At 39.3% G+C, this 20,628-nt stretch overlaps 1 protein-coding gene across 2 annotated transcripts in view; it reads right to left on the reverse strand.

Annotated features, from left to right (window-relative positions):
• Nucleotides 1-491: 491 nt before the first annotated feature.
• Nucleotides 492-20,628, reverse strand: part of LOC125457071 (capZ-interacting protein-like) — a 65,611-nt gene continuing 45,474 nt past the window's right edge. For both annotated transcript variants that reach the window (XM_048540782.2, XM_048540781.2), the window contains exons 2-7: nucleotides 17,261-17,368; nucleotides 12,538-12,633; nucleotides 12,246-12,323; nucleotides 11,252-11,452; nucleotides 7,605-8,138; nucleotides 492-4,155 (exon numbers count right to left, since the gene is read on the reverse strand). In XM_048540782.2, the coding sequence (XP_048396739.1) occupies nucleotides 4,126-4,155; nucleotides 7,605-8,138; nucleotides 11,252-11,452; nucleotides 12,246-12,323; nucleotides 12,538-12,633; nucleotides 17,261-17,368 (1,047 nt within the window). In that variant the 3' untranslated portion in view covers nucleotides 492-4,125. The remainder of the gene's footprint in view (nucleotides 4,156-7,604; nucleotides 8,139-11,251; nucleotides 11,453-12,245; nucleotides 12,324-12,537; nucleotides 12,634-17,260; nucleotides 17,369-20,628) is intronic.

Here is a 20,628-nt window from a genome sequence, read left to right on the forward strand (position 1 = left end):
TAAAACATAGCTCATTCTTCACACCCTTCTGTGAGTTTCTGTAGCTGAAAACTTTCTATCAAACTCACATTTTGCAAGGAAAATACCAAGATTTACATGACTAAAAGTTTGTAGAAGCTGCAAAACTACACCAGATAAGTAGACATAGCAACTGCAAAATCTGTCTACAATAGATCCATTTTTAAAAACAATAAAGCAATAAAACTGCTAAACTCAATCAATCTCAACATATCTCTATCTATTACCAACGGGCTCCATTGCTGCTGCAAATGCACAATCTGAGCGAAAGTTAAAGCATAGGTCAGTTCAGAGTCCGACTGCCCACAACTTTGGACCGGGAGTTAAGGGCAACATTCCGAATGGTAATCACACCTTTTCCCAGTCTTTATGGATAAAAATAGATATTTTCTACTGAAGTACAGAGATTCCAGAAGATGCTGGAGCATGAAATGAAGTAATTTTTGCCTTATAAAAAGACACAAATCAGAAGGTTTACTTTCATAATGCATTTTTATTTTCACTTAAAAGCTTACAAAAGCAGTGTTTTTCGCACCACATATTTACGAAGAATGGAAAGCAGACACTTCAAGCATATACCTCATTCTATTGAGCATTTCACATTCACAGTCATTCAAAAGTGTCACATATCAAAAATCTAAACCCATGAATTGGAACTGTATGCTATACATTAGGATACAATTGCGAGGTCATGCAATAATTTCCGGAGTAGGAAAATTAAGTGTTTCTACTAGGAGACACCATCTCACTCATAGCATTTTCACCTCATTAAAAGTTTACTTTTTGGTGTGATTAAGGGATTTATCTTCTGAGGTCCCTAACAGCAGTTTTAAACTAATGAAGAAATTACGTGAAACTTTTCACTTAGGAATCATTGGTAGAGATAGCATTGTCCATTATTCAGATCATCTCCATTAATTGGACCAACTTACTGAATTGCACTAAAATCAAACTGGTAGTGGAGGAAATGTCCTTGGCCAAGTAATGGCTGGTTAACAACTTCACATTTAACCAGCTTAAAAATCAGTAAGCTTGATTTACTTGGTGACTGTAAGTAAGAAGTTGAGCACAGTTCCTTTACTTTTTCCACACTGTAATATTCAGCTTTGAAAATATATGGGCAGATTATGAACATTGTAAAAAGGCATCCAGTTTAGATCATCCAGGCAAAAATTAGGGTTATCAATTTTAGTTGTTTTTTTGCCATACAAATACACAAAATTAATTTCATTAAAGGTCAGTACAAATACTGACCTATTGCTCATCATTCTATATGTATTGTAATTTACTGATTTATCATATTTCTATTATCAATGCTACCAAAATCTTGAATCTTTTGGGGCTCCTCTGATCAAGCTTGTCCTGTGGTTGATTCCTTATTATAAATCATCTCATAAACATTATTTCTATTGAAGATAAACTCGCATCTGAAGAGCTTTGATCATGGGTGCAACTCTAGCGAGAAACTCACGTGTCTTGGTTGAACAATTTAAAGCTAGCATTTTTGAAATCTGTTGAGAGGCTATTCAATGTCAAATAAAATTTTGTCATCAGTTGAAACGAGTGAGTGTGGCAATAAAGCTTGACAGGAGGGTTATTTACAGTAAGGCCATGCTCCTGTTATACATATTTCTATGGCTACATGAAACAAGAGATCATTGCAGGTACCAAACAGGACTAATATCTTGCTGCCACTGAACCAAATTCTTCTCATGTTCGCATATACATTTTGATGAGGCAATGTGCTCATAAATATATTTCCACCAGGAGATTTTAGTCAATTCTGTCAATATTTTAAATCTTTCATATAGCCTACAGTATATCAAATTAGAATAAACAGATCAGATATTTCCTCGCCACAGATTTACTGGAATGAAAACTCCATCTTACCTGTTCTCTTAACCCAGAATAAGGTAGGGGTGAAGGTTAGATAGACCTTAGGATTAGGGTAAAAGCTCAGCACAACATCATGGGCCAAAGGGCCTGTCCTGTGCTGCACTGTTCTATGTTCTAGAATAAAGTCACAAATAGCTCTTGCCCAACTGTCCAAAAAGAGACCACTGATAGCTTGCAATCATTTCAGTTGGCATTCTTTGGTTCATATAATCTTGTTGAACAGTTTTGTCTTCCTATTTGCCAAATTTTTTAGAAAACATTCAGTTGAGATGGGACTGCATTGATTGGTACTTTCTGGCAAGCAGACGGGCATAATTTCACAGTGATTGAATTCACTGAAAGCTGCCACACAATGCACATTTGAAATATTAACAAGTCTATTACATCCAGATATTGCTTTTAATGATATTTCTTAATGAATAAAATAATCCTGATCATTGTTCATGCATGGGAGAGGCAATGGCTTAGTGGTAATATTGCTGGACTGTTAATCCAGAGATCCAGATAATACTCTGGAGACCCAGGTTCAAATCCCACTGCAGATGGTGGAATTTGTATTCAATAAAAATATCTGGAATTAAGAATCTAATGATGACCATGAACCTATTTTAGATTGTCCAAAAAAAAAAACACCCACCTGGTTCACTAATGTCCTTCAGGGAAGGAAATTGCCATCCTTACCTGGTCTGGCCTTAAACTATTTCTGGAAGGACAGAGATTGGATCTTTACACCAATGGCTAACATCACCCAGTATGTGCGCACCTCAGCACACCTTTCTCAAGACAGGAAACAAAATCCATGAAGTTGAGGAAAATGAATTCAGAGGAAGCTATTCAAAAAGGAGTTCAGAGCAATTTGGTGTAAAACTGAATTAAAGCTTTGCAGAAGCTAACATTTCTATGTTTGTAATATATAGTGCCTTGTATTGGTGGCAGTTTTGAATCAAATTGAGGAAGTACAAGAATTTTGTTTTCAATCATAAAGGCAAACAGCAAAACTTATTTCATCTGTTATCTGAGACAAGAAATACAGAAATTTAAGTTACTCATCTCCCTGGTTTTAGTTCCAATGTCATGTTGAAACCAGGCTTGAGGTGGGTATGGGGTGTCGCTAGAGTGTTAAAGTGAAGCAGGGACTTATCAATTCCTTCCCTGCCCTGATTTGATAGATTGCAATGGATATTTTCCAGCCATGATTGGCCACTTTAAGCTACAGCTTCAGTAGAGGATTAGCAAAGCTTGTTCTCTCCATCAAACTGCTGGAATTTAAGTTAGAGACCAGATGGGACCCAGCAAAATCCTGAAGACATACACTAACTACTGGGCTCTATTCCAACCCTGCTCGCTCTGCCTCACCAACTGATCAGCTATTTCATTGGCCAAATATGGCAATCTCCAACATAGAAGCATGGTCTACAAGTTAGAATGCAACTGGACCTTGGCATGTCAGTACACCCCTTACCTTAGTATGCAGCAGTTTAACGCAGATTTAAAAATCACAGCATATGCATCTAGTTAAAGACAGGACAACATAATATATACAAATCTAACTATCCCTACATCATCGTCTATTAGAGATGCCTCATTCTGAAGTAAAGCTGAAAGGCAGCAACATCAAGGACCTGGCTAATTGGGGCTTTTTGACATTTAAATAAATCATTGGCATTAATTACTGTTGGTTTAGAATCTTCTCTTTTGATTTCACCCAATCTAAGATTATCATTTTTGATTTCATTTGTTTTGTTTTTATATTAAGCACATGTGCACAAGTTTCACATCCACTATTTCGCACATGCATATCTAACTGTACTGACTAATTGTAAGGTCAAGCACACAATTCTTTTTTGACATTTCCATGCTATTTTATTTAATCGGTACTCATTGCAGTAATGTGCAGTTAGAATGAAATATTTATCCAAAAGAGAAATTTTCAGAATCATGGTGCATGTTGGAGATACCAGAATAAGTTGGGATAGATCCGTGAATGAGTCCAGCCCATGATGAACAGAAGTAACCACAATGTGCAGGGGATCTATTACAGAAATGTGCACACACCATAGCAAACAAAAGAGCTGAAAGTCGCGCAGAAAGAAGAACAGTTTTCTTTCACCTGTCACCTACACAGGCACAAAATAAATGGGTTTGCATTGAAAACCCATCAGCCTCCACTGAATATTGAGCGGACCGAGTTGGATTTGGTCATATATATCTTTAGTCTTCAGTGACTGCAGGAGAATTTTCCTGGAAAAGAAAAAAAAAACGACACAGCCTGAATTAATGCACTTAATGCATCGAGTTTCTCTAATTGCTGTATCTTCTTCTGTGCACCATGCACACGGAATAAATAAAACAGCAACTGCTGGAGAAACTCAGCAAGTCTGGCAGCATCTCTGGAGAGAAAGAGAATTAACATTTTGAGTTCTGTAATTCTTCTTAAGGTCATACACATTGACTCGGTTGAGCTCTCATGTCAAACTTCATGCAAATCAGCCCTTTTGAAGTCACATGTCAAAAGTGTAATTTTTTCCAATACAGGGACTGAAACAGTGAACCTGTTGTGTACTAACTTCATTTCTCTCCGTTGTGTGTCAGTCATCAAGTATTCATAGCTAAATTCTAGTGCTCAGAATAAGTTAGCCCTTTTTGTTTTTGAACAGGAACAGAGTCAGGATGAACATTATAAATATGCTAACTGGGATAATTCAACCCGTGAGCCTACCCTGCCATTTAAGAATCTGATTTGTTTGTCATCTTAACTTTTCTGCAGCTCCTGTAGGTCATCATTGATGGTTAAAAGGGACAGTTCAGTCGTTGTGCTATTGCATTGAGAAAAGTCATGGCTGCTCAGGTACAAGGCACTTCCACTTTCCGACAGAACCTCAAAAAAAAGGTGCAGATACAAAATATGGAGTGTTTCATTCACCCTCCTCTTAAGACATGTAGCCAGACTGATTGGACATTAAGATGTGAGCACAAGCAATAAAAGAAAAGAGACAAGGAAACTCCACTCGGGGGACCAGCCACTATCTCAAGATTTAATAGGTAAACCAAGAAAGTCAAATTAGCAGTATTGTCACCCTTTTAAGGCCTGACTGAGGACACTCAAGTTAATCGTAACAAGCATACTCCACCCTGTAGTAGTGCACTTTGTTGTTCACACTTTCAATTGTACTTGTTGTTACATGACTATTTGGAAACTGACACCCACTCACTAAGCTTACCAGAGACAGCTAACAGCTTGGAAGTGTAGGTAAGCAAGAGGAACACAGGACTGTCATCTGTGTGTTTTCTAAATCTTCCGCAGTTTGATGCTTTTTCCGTACTTACAGAGAATAAACGGCTCTAAACAGAACCTTGAAAACTGATCTCTTGGTCAATGTAATTAGGCTCTCCCAGACTCAGCAGCATCTAAGGTCATAATGGAGCTGAAGGCATCCCAACAACCAGCTGAGAGCAATGCCACTTGACAAACAAGTGCTGAGGTGACAGAAGAAGGATGTTGTGTTCAACCAGGTTAAAGGCTGCAGACAGGTCAAAAATGTACAAATTGAAGCAGATTAGGCCATTTGGCCCCTCAAGCCTGCTCCATCACTCAATATGATGATGGCTAATCACCCAACTCAGTATCCATCCCCTCCATTTCCTTTGATCCCTTTAGCCCGAAGGCCTTTTGCTAACGCCTTCTTGAAAACTTTCAATGTTTTCACTTCAACATCCTGTAGCAGAGAATTCCACAGGCTCATTGCTGTCCGAGTGAAGAAATTTCCCCTCATCCCAGTGCTAAATGCCCTTCATTGCACCTCGTCTAGTCTTGTTGGAATTTGAGGGATTTCAACGAGATTCCCCACTCGATCTTTTAAACTCAAGGGAAAACAGTACTAATCAATCCAGCCCCTCTTCATGTCAGTCCTGCCATTCCAGGATCAGGTAAATCTTCCCTGCACTCCCTCTATAGACAGAACAACCTTCCTCAATAAAGAGACCAAAACTATACACTGCCCTCTAGGCGTGGTTTCCCCTGGGCTCCATTCAATTAGAACTGACAACAGTACCAGCAAAGGAACAGGTCTTTAGCCCATTATGCCTGTACCAACCATGCTGCCATTCTAAATTAATCACATCGGCCTGCACATAGCTCCTATCCTTGTATTCCCTGCCTGTATACGTATATGTCTAAATACCTCTTGGAAAGGTACAAATCTATTTGCTTCTACCCCAGCAGCACAATCCAGACACCTACCACCCTCCACGTTTAAAAAAAACCTTCCTGAAGCATCTCTCAAACTTTTCCCCCTCTCACCATAAACCTATGCCCCCTAGTATTTACATTTGTACCCCATGTAAACAGCTCCAACCTACCCACCTGAGCCATATCTTTTAATTTAACATACTTCTGTCAGCTCGCCACTCAGCCTCTGAACTTTAGCAAAGACTGTCCAAGTTTGTTCCCCAACCTTTCCTAATACGTTGCAATCCAGGCAACATCCTGGTAAACCTCTTTTCCATTGTCTCCAAAATCTCCACATCCTTAAATTGTGCAAGATATCCCACATCCCCCTCGAATATTCTCGCTGTGAAGGTCAACATACCATTTGTCTTCTGCACCTGCATGCTCACCTTCAGTGACTGGTTGGATGATGATGCTCACATCTCATTGCATTTCCCTCTTACCAATCTGTCACCCATTCAGATAATAATTTGCTTTCCTGTTCTTGCTACCAAAATGGATAACCTCATTTATCCACATTATACTTTATCTGCTATGCATGAAAAAGGGTGAGGACGGTAAATATTCCTTCCTTGCCATGACAGAAGACATGTGATAAAGTGTAGTCTGGCACTTAGTACATTATTTCAGCACTGTGATATTTTTCAGATGAGATGTTAAACCGAGGAGCCCTAATCTACTCAGGTAAATTTAATACATTTGATGAAAATCAGGGAAAGTTCCTTATAACCCAAATGGTATTTCGGAGTTTACCAACAATAGATGTTCATTCCTTTCCTTGTTTATCTCCTACACAACTGCAGTCCAAAGTAATACATTGTTTTAAAAGACTTTGAGATATCCTAAGGAAATTAAATATGATTCCACTGCAAGTTCTTTCTTATTGTGGGCAATCCTGAGCAGTAATCACAGGTCTCCATGGTGAAATCAAGTCCCGAATCTCAGGGTATCCAGCATCACTTACCCAATCAGTGACAGAAACTAGCACAGAGGAATTAAAATCAATAGTTTGAGACTGAGTCACAAGGCGTTATGGATTTGTCAGTTTTTGGTTCATTAATAGGAACGAAGTATCACATGACACAGATCATAAAGCACAGAAGTCATTTTAATTGCCTGACACCATTCTGCTCCCCCCCACTCAATGTGCTACGATTGCAATGCCAACAGCGAGTGAGAAATGTGATCTAAAACAAAGTGGCCTGAGCGCATAAAAATTACAAAACCATCTTAAAAATTGAAGACAGAGCAGCAGGACACATGTTTGAACCGAACTGTGCTGAAGACTCGAGTTTGGTACGTCATCTGAGCATTGCTCAGGAGAATGGTCCCAAGATTGCTGACAATTTAAAGTCTTGTGAGGTCGAGTGACTGAAGATTCCCAAAGAGGAAAGACATTGTTTGTTGTTACTGCTAGAATTCACGCAAGTTTATTTGCTCAAATAAAGCTTTCTCCACCTACCTCTGCTTTGGAGTTCTGCTGCTGAATATCATTTGCTTTTACTTCATCAATTTTGGGTTCTTCTTTAGAGGTTTCAGAATCTGCAGTCTCACTTCCTGCTATGTTGTGATCACTGCTGACAGAAGCCACACTGTCCTTGTTTGAAGATTCCTCGTTCTCTTTTGTAGTGATATCATTGGCTTCAAGGTATTCACATTGGCTTAGATCAGAAGAGATTTCAGATTCTTGGCTTTGAGAAGATGAGAGGCGATTGAGCTCTTTCTCGGATGCCTGTTCAGGTGAAGATTCTTTAGGTGAGGGGAGAGAGTCTTCTTCAGGTGAAGGGGAACTCTTCGAAGTTGTATCTTCAGTTTGAACTCCCTGATCAGTAAAAACATCATTGCTTTCTTCATCTGGTGTTCCATTCTGTGCAGGTTCTGCATTCATAGGTGGTGCATCTGTTTCTGGAGAGTCAGAGTTAGCTGCATCTTCAGTGACCGACCTTCGAAATTTCCTGCTGGGTGGGCGTCGTTTCACAGACACACGTACTCGATTCTAACAGGTCAAACCGAACAAAAACACAAATAAATTTCTGATCAATAATGTAATAATCAAGCATTAAACAAGTGTGACTGCCTATCAGTATATGCTTGCCTAGCCATTCCTATTATTTTGCAGTGTATACCAAAATAATGTGATACCACAAAACTGGGAGAGAATGCATTAACTTTACTTCTGAAAATGTAAGTTGACTCAGCACCTGGTTCCATTTCAGGGAGCGTGACCCAGGTTATCTTTGTGAAAAAGTGCTTCCAATTTGAGTCCGAGATAAACGACTTCCAACTTTAAAATTCCATCTCTTTGTTCAAAAATAAAGCAAAACAGAAATTTTTGGAGAAACTCAGATAACAAGGTGTAGAGCTGGATGAACACAGCAGGCCAAGCAGCATCATAGGAGCAGAAAAGCTGACGTTTCGAGCCTAGACTCTTCTTCATCAGGTTTGATAGCATCCATAGAGAGAAACAGAGTTAACACTGAGTCCAATCTCTGACTCCTTCTCAGAACCAAAGAGCACTTGAAAATTACAGGGTTTTTTAATGGCGACTATGGGAGAAGAGTAGAGGGTGGAACAGATGTTGATGGTGTGCAGACAAAAGACAAAGAGATTGCAGATGCCAATTGCAGAGAGATAAGAACAGAATTAGGTAGTAATGGTAAGTATGAAAAGTAGCGATAGATGGGTTTGCTTTTAGCAAAGCCTATGCAAACAAGGCATGGAGTTGAAAAGTGAGAAGGGGTTGGGAATCAGAGGGCTGAGGAAACAGAGTGTACCCAAACTGGAGCTTACACCCTGAAGCCACTGAACCCCATGCTCACTCCCAAAAGTTGTAAAGAGCCCAAGCAGAAAATAAAGTGCTGTTTGTACAGCTAGCATTGAGCTCTGCTGGAAAACTGTAGCAGGCCCAGGGCAGAAATCTGAGCATGAGATCAAGACGATCTTTTGAAATGGCAAGCAAGTGAAAGGCTGCGGTCATTCTTACAGACAAAACAGTCACTCAGTCGACATTTGATCGTCAGCATAGAGGAGATTGCATTGCAAGTAGTTAACACTGTAGACTGTCTGGGTTACAAACAGGTTCCATTCTGCAGCTTGTTGGCAAGATGGAACGCAATGTCGGACAATGGTACACAGCTGTTTACAAGTACTTGAAAACAGCTTGAGACAGGAAATGTTCATACATTGATTTTAAAAATATAAAAGACCCAAAGTATGACATCATGTTTGTAAGTACATGTCCTCATAAGTTGGACGTTTGTAAATCACGGACACAATTAAATGCTGCTTCACCAAGGCGGTGCATCTGCGGCCTGGACAGCGAGGAGTGAACTGGTGAATGAGCAAGTGTTGGCACCTTGGCAGACATGGCAGAAATGGTGGAAAATTATTATTTGATTATGGATCCTGATCAGAAGTAGAGGGAGACAAGGAGAGAGAGAACACTATTTTTGTTCCAAGATAGGGGAAAGAGGTGAGGACAGAAGAGTGGGAAATGATTCAAATGAGGCTGAGGGCCCCATCAACCACAGTACAATTGGCGGGGTGGGGGGGGCACAGAAACACTCTTGTGGGGGGGGGGGGGGAAGAACAACATGCTGGAGGTACACATGTAGAAGGTGGTATCATTGGAATAGAGAAACTAGGAGAATGGAGCACAGTCCTTCCAGGAAACAAGGTGTGAGTAAGTGTAGTCAGTCAACAGGTTGATAAAATGATACTGATGGAAGCCTTCCTCCAGAAATGGAAACAGTGACATCAAGGAAGGCAAGGGAAGAATCAGGTGAAGGTGAGAGATAGATGGAAATTAGAAGCAAAATTGATTAATTTTTCCCAATTCTGGAATAGTGAAGGAAGCAGCACCAACAATGTCATCGATATACCGGAGAAGAATAATTGTGGGATGCAGTCCAGACAGAACTGGAACAAGGAATGTTCCACATTTCCCCCAAAGAGGCAGCCATTACAGGCACATGCAGATATCCATAGCCTCAACTCTTACTTGAAGAAAGTGAGATGAATGACAGGAGAACTTGTTCAAAGTGGGAATGAGCTCAGCTAAATGAAGGAGGGTGGTGGTTGATGGGGACTGTTCAGGCCTTCCTTCAAGGAAGAAGCAGAAAGCCTTCAGGTCACCCTGATGGGGAAGTAATGTGTCGAGGAACTGTAAACCCCTGAAGGAGGAGGAGGCAGCTAGGGCCAGGAAACTGGAAATGTATCAGAAGAATCAAGAATGTAAGTGGGAAGAGACTGAATGCGAAGAGGGGGAACAGGGAAGAGTCAAGATAGAAAGAAATGAGATCAATGGGGCTGAAAAAGGATAGGTCTGCCAGGATAGTCCTATTATGGGTCATGGGAAGGAGTTTGAAGCTGGCCTTGCAGAATTGGGAGATAGGAGGTGGGTAGCTCTGAAGAGGATAGTGGGTCACAAACAATCCCTTTGTTCTAGACTCACCTATCAAAAGAAATCGCTTCATTATGTCTACCACGTTAATTCTGTTTTTCTTTCATTTTGAACAACTTGACTAGATCATGTCTGATCAAGAGTCTGTACAAAGGAAGTAAGTTTGGCACTTAGCATTTCTATCTATTGGAGGCTAAAATACAATATCAAGTGGGGACGTTATTTCACACCTGTGCATTTACTTTTACTGAGCCATACATGTGTACCTCCAGATCCTTTTGTTCCTCAAAACTCCCATGCACAGGATCAAGTCAGACCCAACAAAAAGTGCTAGTCATTCCCAAATTAGCACAGGAAATAACAGGTTTCTGTCTCAAACCTTTTCTTCCTCTTCACTTTACAAATACAATCATATGGAAAATCTATCCTACAGTTCCAATTATAACCAACATCACTCCTTGTTTGGATACCAATAATCTTGCCCTGCATTTCCTACATGTATTTCACATACTTGTATGTTTTGTTCCACTTTTAATTCCTTGAAGACAGCAGCTTGTACCAGGCCAGGTAGTGTGGATCATAATATTCTAGACACCACTTAACTGTTATTTATTATTGGCTCCTATCTATAAATCATGCCTTTTTATTCCAAATTCACAGATGTTAAATTTCAACAAAACCACCCAAAACTGTTGCCGCAACTTTACCTTGTGCAGACTGTGCAAAGGTCCTCTTTCTGCAGGTTGGTCTACTGTAACTGGCCCTCCATCAGATTCACTGGATTGGGAGCGTGCTCCAGGACTATCAGGTGTAGAAGCAGGACTAGCAAAAGGTGAGAAGGAAGATTTTAATGGACTCTTTGGGCCAGCCCCAGGTAAGAGAGCAGTTGGTGAGAGAAGCAAATTGGCCTATGTGAGAAATAGAAAAGATAAAACGGTTACATTCTATCAGCCTTCCTAATTAGTTTTTGTACCTGTTTAAATAACTTCTGGAGTTTCAGTCCATGAACCCCTAAAAGCACTGTTCCTCCACAGCTTCTAGTTTCTTGAGAGAATAGTAAAAACATTGTTCAAAACTGACTGTTTGGATAGGAACTTCCTTTGAGCAGTTTTCCTATGGAAACATTTCATGCTGCAATCAGATTGCTCCTAGAACTAAAATGACAGGGGTGAGCAGCTTTCAGGTTTTCGGTCTGAGATGGAGAGCCTGTAAAAAATGTATTCTTAGGCAGTTCTGAATACTTGTAAAATACAAGTTCTATCAAATTAAAGTATTCATATCACTTTGTAAAACAACAAAATGGCAGAGATAAAGGGTTAAAAGTTATATTTCAAAAAATAAAAGCTTAGGTTGCAGAGAAGCTATATAAATTTGTAAGTTCAACATTGTGACTTTTAAAGTTAATTAAACTGCTTTATCAACTTCAGAAGATCCAATTTCCTGAAAGTTTTCTCCCAGTGAAAACCTTCAGATATCTTCCGAAACTTTTCACCATCAACAATGTGTATTCCCTGAAATGATAGATCACTTTTCTTTTAAAAAACTTCATAGACACTAATGGATCATTTATTAATCAGCATTTTCTGCATTTCTTTTTCTGCTTCACCATCTTAATGCTTAGTTCACTTGTCCCACACACCCATTACTCTGCATATAACAAGCCACAGTTACAGGAAGTGGCAAATATTCTCAGATACACACCTGGAGTTTTTCAATGAGAGGAGAGGAAGTCTTCAATTTCAACTTTGGTTGACGGTTTGAGTCATTAACTGATGACTTCTGAAAGGAGTAGCATGTTGAGCAGCATGTAATATGAAAAGTTCAGTGAGTCTCTCAAGTTACAATATTTACTTTGAACATGCATTATCTGATCACAGTTTATTAGAATTTTAGCCTTCGCATAGGAAGTTTGGATGTTTAATATTACCTACAAGATAGTCACCATAGGATTATTTTAAAGGTAAGTAAATGCTTTCAGATATGATCATTTTACCTCATCTGCATGATGGTCTGCCTCAATGTCATTCTTCATCCCACACAATGGGAGAGAGCTAGGAGGCTTTTTACGAACTGGTCGCTTGGGCGGCTTCTAAAGGTAAAAGGAACACAGCTGCACTGAAATAAGTTTCAGAATATCCTAAAGTGTATCACTGTCAATAACTCCAAGAAAGGTGATCATGGCGATCACGATGCAGAACCACAAAGGTAATTTTTGAGAGGCCAAATGTCCCCATTGGAAGCCATGAACTGACCAGAATTGCTTAGTAATTTGAACAGTACCCCCAGAAAATTATCAAAAATGCAGCCAGATTTTTGGAAAAGCACAGTTGGTTCACTAACATTAAGAATCCAGTCTATACCATCTGATGCAAAAAAAATTATGGATGGAGAACACATATAGTATTGCCTTGCCAGTGACATCAATATCTTAAAATACATTTGTTTTAACAAAGATAGAGATACAATAAACATTATGCAAACGATCTTCATGACTAGATCCCATCAAGAACAATTAGATAAATTGTTCACCTATTTTTAGTGGTGCTGGTTTAAGAGAGGGTTGTTAACTGAGACAACACAGGACTTCCTGCACTTGTCAGATAGTGCCATGGAATATTTGCCATTCACCCAGACAGGCCTCAGTTTAATAATCATCTAAAGAATGGTACTCCTTCAGCACTGCATTCAAACACCTACCTAGAATGACACTTGAGTCCTTAAGTAGGACTTGAATGCACAACCTGCTGAGTCAGAGAATGCTATATCTGAGTGACACTAATGAGAGAGAGGCAGAACTGTGAACATTTAGAAACAGGACATTAACTGAGCTTGTCCTCCTTGCAATGCTTCAAGCAGCATTAGCTTGTCTTTAGGAAAAGAAAAGCAAAGCATAGCATTCTGTAGGTACAAATTCACAATGGTCAGTCAAGCTATGTATTGTTTAATGAAGCAATAGACTCATTTCAGTTCTTCCAAACCAAAGCTTCTTTACAAAAAAAGGACAGAGAAACTGAGCAGGTCTGGTAGCATCTGTGGAGAGAGCAACAATTAATATGTTTTCAGTCTGGTATGATTCTTCTTCAGTACAACTTCCTCCTCATTCACAAATGTAATCAAAGGCACGCCACTTTAGAATTGATGGCATTACCCCATGTCTATCTTTCAGCATGGAACTGACTTTCCCCAGTGACTTGACACCTCTGCTAATAATTCAATTCCAAGATGCTTGACTTCTAGGTCTAAAAATTTAACACTTCCACACCTCTGAATACTCTTTAAACCCTAAGCCAATGCAAGATTTGCACACTGCTCTCACATCTATGTCAGCTTCACCAGCACAACGCCGCTCCCTTAAATTATTACTGCCTTGTTACAATCCATAACATGAAAACAGGCATCTGTTTACTTCCCTCAGCCTTCTGTCTTCACACAGTCTTCAGGATTTTAAAATCCAAGCTTACTTCTACCTGACAATTGCATGTTAATTTATCTCAACCTCATTTTCACTCTGTTCACTTCAGGATTATAGAATCTTGCAGCACAGAAGCAAACATTTTGGTCCAACTCATCTGCAAAGAGACCTCAGTCCCATTTGCTAGCATTTGGCCCATATCCCTTTAAACTCTTCCTTTTCGTATACCCATCCTGATGGCTTTTATATGTTATAACTGTATCAGCCTCCACCACTTCCTCTGGCAGCTCATTCTAGACACATAGCACCTCTGCATGGAAAAGTTACCCTTCAGGTCCTTTTTAAATCTTCCCCCTCTCACCTTCAACGTATGCCCTCTAGTTTTGGACTTCTCCATCCTAGGAAAAAAATCTTGTCTATTCATCCCATCGATGCCTCTCGTGTTTTTTATGAACCTCTATAAAAGGTCACCTCAGTCTCCAATGCTCCAAGGATAAAAAGCCCCAGGCTATTCAGCCTCAATCTATAGCTCAAATCCTCCAGTCCCAGCAATATCCCTGTAAATCTTTTCTGAAACCTTCCAAGTTTCACATCCTTTCTGTAGGAATGCAACTAGAATTGTGCCCAGTATTGCCAATGTGACCTCACCAATGACCTGTACGGCTAGAACATGATGTCCTAACTTCTTTAGTCAATATTATGGCCAACGAAGGCAAGTGCGCGATACACCTGGTTCACCACCCTATCTACCTGCAACCCCACTTTCAAGGAACTACACATTTGCACTTGGAGGTCTCCTTGTTCAGCAACACTCCCCAGGGCCTTACCATTAACTGTATACATTCTGCCCTAGTTTGCCTTATCTGGATGCAATACCTCACATTTATCTAAATTAAATCCCATCTGCCATTCTTCGCCCCACTGACTCATCTGATCAAAGTCCTGTTGTACTCAGGATAATCTTCTTCACTGTCTACTTCATCCCCTATTTTGGTATCATCTGCAAACTTACTAACCGTACTTCCTATGATATAGTGACAAAATTCAAGTGGACCTAGCACAGATCCTGGTCTCAAGTCCAAAATAATAACCTTCCACCACTACCATAGGTTGTCTCCTAACCTCAAGCCAATTTTGTATCCCATGGCAAACTCCCCCAAATCCCACGTAATCTAACCTTACTAACCAGTCTACATAGCAGAACCTTTTCAAACACTTTACTGAAGTCCATACAGACAGACAACACGACCTACTCTGCCTTCAATCATCTTCGACCCCTCTTCAAATAACTCAAATCATGTTTGACAGACATTATTTCCAATGCACAAAGCCATGCTTGCTATCCCTAATCAGTCCTTACCTTTCCAAATGCACATAAATACTCTCCCTCAGAGTCCTATTCAAGGACTTACTCACCACTGACGCAAGTCTCATTGGTCTATACTTCCCTGGCTTTTCCTTACCACATTTCTTAAATAATGGCACCACAACCTCCAGTTTTCCAACACCCCACCTGTTCCAATCAATGATACAGAAATCTCAGCAAGGGACCAGCAATCTATTTCCTAGCTTCCCACAAAGTTCTGGGAAACAATGGATCAGGGCCTGGGGATTTATCCACCTTTAAGCTTTTTTAAGCCTCCAGCACCTCCTCTTGTATAATATCACTATTTATTTCCCCAAGTTCTCTAGCTTCCATATCCTCCTTTACAGTAAACACTGATGTGAAATACTCATTTGGTATCTCACACATCTCCTGTGGTTCCATACATAGATGACTTTGTTGATCTTCAAGGGGCCCTATTCGGTCCCTCAGTTCTTTTGCCCATAATGTATTTGTAGAATGTCTTTGGATTCTCTTTAACTCTATTTGCCAAAGCCACATCCCCTTTTTGCCTCCTGATTTCCTTCTTAATTATATTCCTCCCGCCCTTGTACTCTTCTAGGGATTGAACCAATCCCAGTTGTCTATATCTGATAAATGCCTCCTTTTTCTTGACCAGAAACTCAGTTTCTCTAGTCAACCAGAATTCCGTACAGCTATCAGCCTTACCCTTCACACTAACAGGAACGTACTGTCTCCAAAGTCTTGTTATCTCATTCTTAAAAGTGTCCATTTTCAGACTGCCCTTATGCCTGCAGGTAGCCTCCCCTAAAGAACATAATCCAAGACTAGGGGAGGAAATCTGCCATTCTTAACTGGTCTAGATTGCATGCAACTGCGGACCCATATGAATGATACTTTTAACTGCTCTCCGGGCAGTTAGAAATGGGCCATAAATGCTAGCCTAGTCAGCAATGCCAACATCCCAGAAAGAATCAAAAGAAAATTCACAGAACCTTACAGCATAGCAGAGACCATTCAGCCCATCATTTATTCACTAGCTGATTAATGGACATTCAGCCTATTCCCACGTTACTGCTAAAGACCAACAGCTGGAAAGATTACAGCACTTCACATGCATATCCAAGTACTTTTTAAATGTTGTGAATTTCTGCCCAACTACTGTTTTACACTGTTCTAGCATAATTCCTAGCTTTTATATATGATGTCTCAATCAACTAAAAGGCAAGTATTCAAACTTCTTTTAGTCCATCATTGCTACCTATTCAACTACTTTCAGCGGTCTGTGGACATACACTGTTCTTCTATACTTCTCAGCATCCTACCCTTTACTATGTATTCCCTTGCACTATTAGCCTTCTTCAAATAATAAAACAATGAGAAGAAAGATAAATGAAGACAGATGAAGAGATTGAGTAAGAACAATATGTCACAAATGAGAGGAATCAGACAGGCCGATGCAGCAATGGGTAATGAGGAACAGAACAATGCTGTACATGTTGAATTTAGTATCACAAGGGATAAGAGGGAAGTCCATTAAGGGAAAATTCAAGATAGAAAGAATACTGTAAAAGAAGAGAGAAATCGCAAGAAAATTCCTCTGATGCTAAAATACTGAATGTAGAAAACCATTTGAACTGCAATGAAATTAAAAATAACTGGTCTGGATGCATTTTAGAACTGACTAGTAATTGCTTACATTTTAAAAAAAATAGATTTCTTAAGAAGAGTGAAATGTCATATAGTATGATCTGTTAATAAGGTCAAGTGAAGTATGTATACGTAAAACACGAATATTGCTAATCCATTTGTGAAAATTGAATAGGGACTTTCAAACATTTCTTGATTTAATTTTGTTATTAATGATGGAAACATTATTACCATTTTCTAATGTTCAATGTAGTTAAGATAAGTAATGTGCAGCAAATATCAATTTCATAAAAAGACCTAAAAGCTTACCTCATTTTTTTCCAAGGTATTGTTTGTTTCTTGTTTAAATTTTGACGCTAATGCAGCAACTGACAGAGGTTTTTCTTCCATGGTTGGAATTGCATCTCCTGAACTCTCCTAAAATGAAAAAAAAGGGAGAAATAAAAAGGATAAAACTTCTGGTCAAATTAAAAGGCAGTACATAATAACATGCATTTAAAAGCACCTCTGTTACTGCGTTCTGACAGTATTGTTAAACAATTGCGATATATAGTGCCCAAAGTTCCTTAACAGCAGTTTCTCTACATCATTCCAATTCATTCTCTGGTTTTAGTCTGTCAAATAAATGTCACTTAAAGATCCCTTACATTGAGAAGTTACCTGGTCCGGACTTAAATTTGGGTTTACACTAATGGATTTGACTATCATAAAGACTTTAAAATAAAAATTGCTATCAAGCTGTAGGTAAGACTGGCGTCCGCGACATTTATTGCACCCTTCTGGTCACACACATTAGGCGGTTGTAGGCCTGCTTTTTAAGACTACTACATTCCAAGTAATTTGAGAAAAAGCTTAGTAAGCCATTGGTCGTATTGTAAAAGCAAACTACTGTGTTGGAGATCTGAAATGAGAGCAAAATGCTGAAGTTGAAGATATCTGGGCAGCTTCTCTCGAGACAGCGTTAATGTTTCTAATCCAATATGACTCACTGGAACCAAAGATTATATTACTGCATCAACTTCAAAATCACACAGATTAACTACAACAGTTCATAAACACAAAGAGGAAATTATAATTTAGATTAATCACTCAGAGCTAAAATGGCTGGTAGCATGGCTGCCAGAACTGGTCCTCATAGGGCCAGTGATGTCAGCTGGTCACAACAGGTTTCAAGATTTGTCTGTGCATGCACCAATGGTGTCACCACATTCCAAGTGCAGTGATGTCAGCGCCAGCGCATGTGCAAATTGCCCCACCTTTTAGAGACTTTAGACATGACAGCCAAGCCCCTGTGTCCTTGGCCACTTCTCATGCACCCTTCCATGCTTCATGTCAATTCATTCTGGGCAGGGCAGGATGAGAAAGTAGCTGCTCAGAAAGAAGATAAGCCTCAATTCCCCAAAATTACTGTGTAAACTCAGGTTAAACAACTGTTCTACACTGTTATAACACAACGGTTATGGGTGGTATTTTCCACTGACAGATTGCCATTGGTACAGAAAGCTGGTCTGCCCACCAAACAATTGAGCAACATCACATCTGACTTTCAGTGACAGTGTAATACCAATTACAGAGACTGACTGCCCCAACTGTTCATGCTCAAATCAAACAGAAGGTTTCTTTAGTTGCCCATAATAGATGGTGCAATGACCAAAATCAAACAAACCACAGCTGTTAAACCCAAAGCAAAAATGTTAGATGTTATTCTATGATTAATTAGCACTAGTTGAATAATCCTGAATGAGCTATTGCTACACTAAGGACTAAATTAAGATGAAGAGTGAAACTCAACTTTTTTTTTTACATTCTATAAAAGTGAGATACATTTATACACAGGAACCTTTTTTTTAAAAACGGAATCTGTTTAAGTCTTACACATATTTTGAATTATGCTGGAGCTTGGGGAACATATTGTTTTGCCATTTTCTCCATTGCAATGCCTTGTGCAGGGCTAACTTGCCAACTAATCAGCAGATATTTCTCTTGTCATATAACTGCCGCAATCACGGGCCATCTGACAATCTTGCATTTATTCTGATGTAAGCTGTAAAGCTTCAGCATGGTCTTCCTATTCAATAATATTCATTTCAGTACCACCAAACTGTTCGATTTACTCAGTGAATGCAATCTGGTTCGGTAAAGTGAATCTGTAAACTGAACTGCAACAAACTTCCCCTATAAAAGGGGTGGTAATTTCTACAGAAATATGCAGGACAAGGCAGGAATGCTAGCTGATAACAGCTTGCACTTTCAGGTTTCATGGGTATGAACATTATCAGCACAACACACTTACGAATTTTCTTTCACCTTTCAACCAATCAACCAATAAAACCCTGGGTCACAATTTTGACCATTTCCAGAAATAACAGCCAACTTTTCAGCATCTGAGCTGTTTACACAGCTTCCAATATTTTGGGCCATTTTACCCAGCTCACACAGTACCTTGAAGAACACCAGTCTACTTTGCTGCCAAAGACAAAATCTGATATCTTCCAGCTGCTTGGCCTGCTGTGTTCATCCAGCCCCACACTTTATCTTCCAGAGACCAAGTTGGCTTGGCCCCTCAAGGATGTTCTGCTGTCTAATTTGTCTCTCTTTGCATCTATGCACTGATTTTCTTCATCCATAAATCCTCTGAATGCAGCTTTCATTTGTGTCTACAGCCACACTACCTCTTTTCTTTTCTTAAAAAAAAAATCAAACTCCCTTCCTGTTGCTAGATACTATTTCCAAATCCAGAGTTTACAGGTCTCTTAGTCCTGCATGTCATATTATCCAAAAAAATTTACAAAATGATGTCTTTACAACTGATGCAAACTCTTTAAAAAGTGTTTTTCACCAAAATTCTTTTAAAAATTACAGAATACAAAGAGCTTATAAAGAAATAAAAAGTATTCTTTACCATACTGCCTGTAAGTCAAATGTTGTCAACATGGTATATTAGCACAAATATAGGTCTAGCTAACTAACAGCAAAAATCAAGTTGGTGAAAGTGAATCAGCACTGGGGCCTCAGCTATTTACAATCTATTATATTGACTTGGATGAAAGGACCAACTGCACTGTAGCCAAATTTGCTGATAGCATGAAGATAGCTATGAAAGCAAGGTGTGAAGAGAATACAAAAGTGTTAGCAAAGCAATATGGATGGGCAAAGTGAGTAAAGTAAAATGGTTAGATGAAGAATAATGTGGGAAAATGACAGTTTATACACATTGGTTTGGAGAAGGCATTTGAAAAGATGTCGCAAAAGTTGTGTATAAGTTCTGAGAAAGGGTCACTGGACCCAAAACATTAACTGTTCTCATTCACAGAAGCTGCCAGACCTGCTGAGCTTTGTTTTTGTTCCTGATTTACAGCAACTGCAGTTCTTTTGGTTTTTATTCTGTATAACAATATTTGATTTCATTAAACAAATTTTGACTTGATTAAGCATTTGTAGAATTAAATCGTATGCTGATTAATTGTGATTAGCTGTAAAGCTGTAAAGAAGAAAGCCATGTGACAGGTTAAAGTGAAGGTCATAGGGTTACGCATTTATGGTTTAGGCTGACAAGTATGAAAGTGTGTTGAAGCAGACAGCTTTTACTCAGACTCTCATTTGTGTATGTTCTAAATTGGCTTTACTTTGTATTTTAAATGTGTAATAGGCCTATGTATATTGATTTTCAATAGTTA

Source organism: Stegostoma tigrinum, chromosome 12, assembly GCF_030684315.1.
Source record: "Stegostoma tigrinum isolate sSteTig4 chromosome 12, sSteTig4.hap1, whole genome shotgun sequence".
In the NCBI taxonomy this organism is placed as follows: domain Eukaryota; kingdom Metazoa; phylum Chordata; class Chondrichthyes; order Orectolobiformes; family Stegostomatidae; genus Stegostoma; species Stegostoma tigrinum.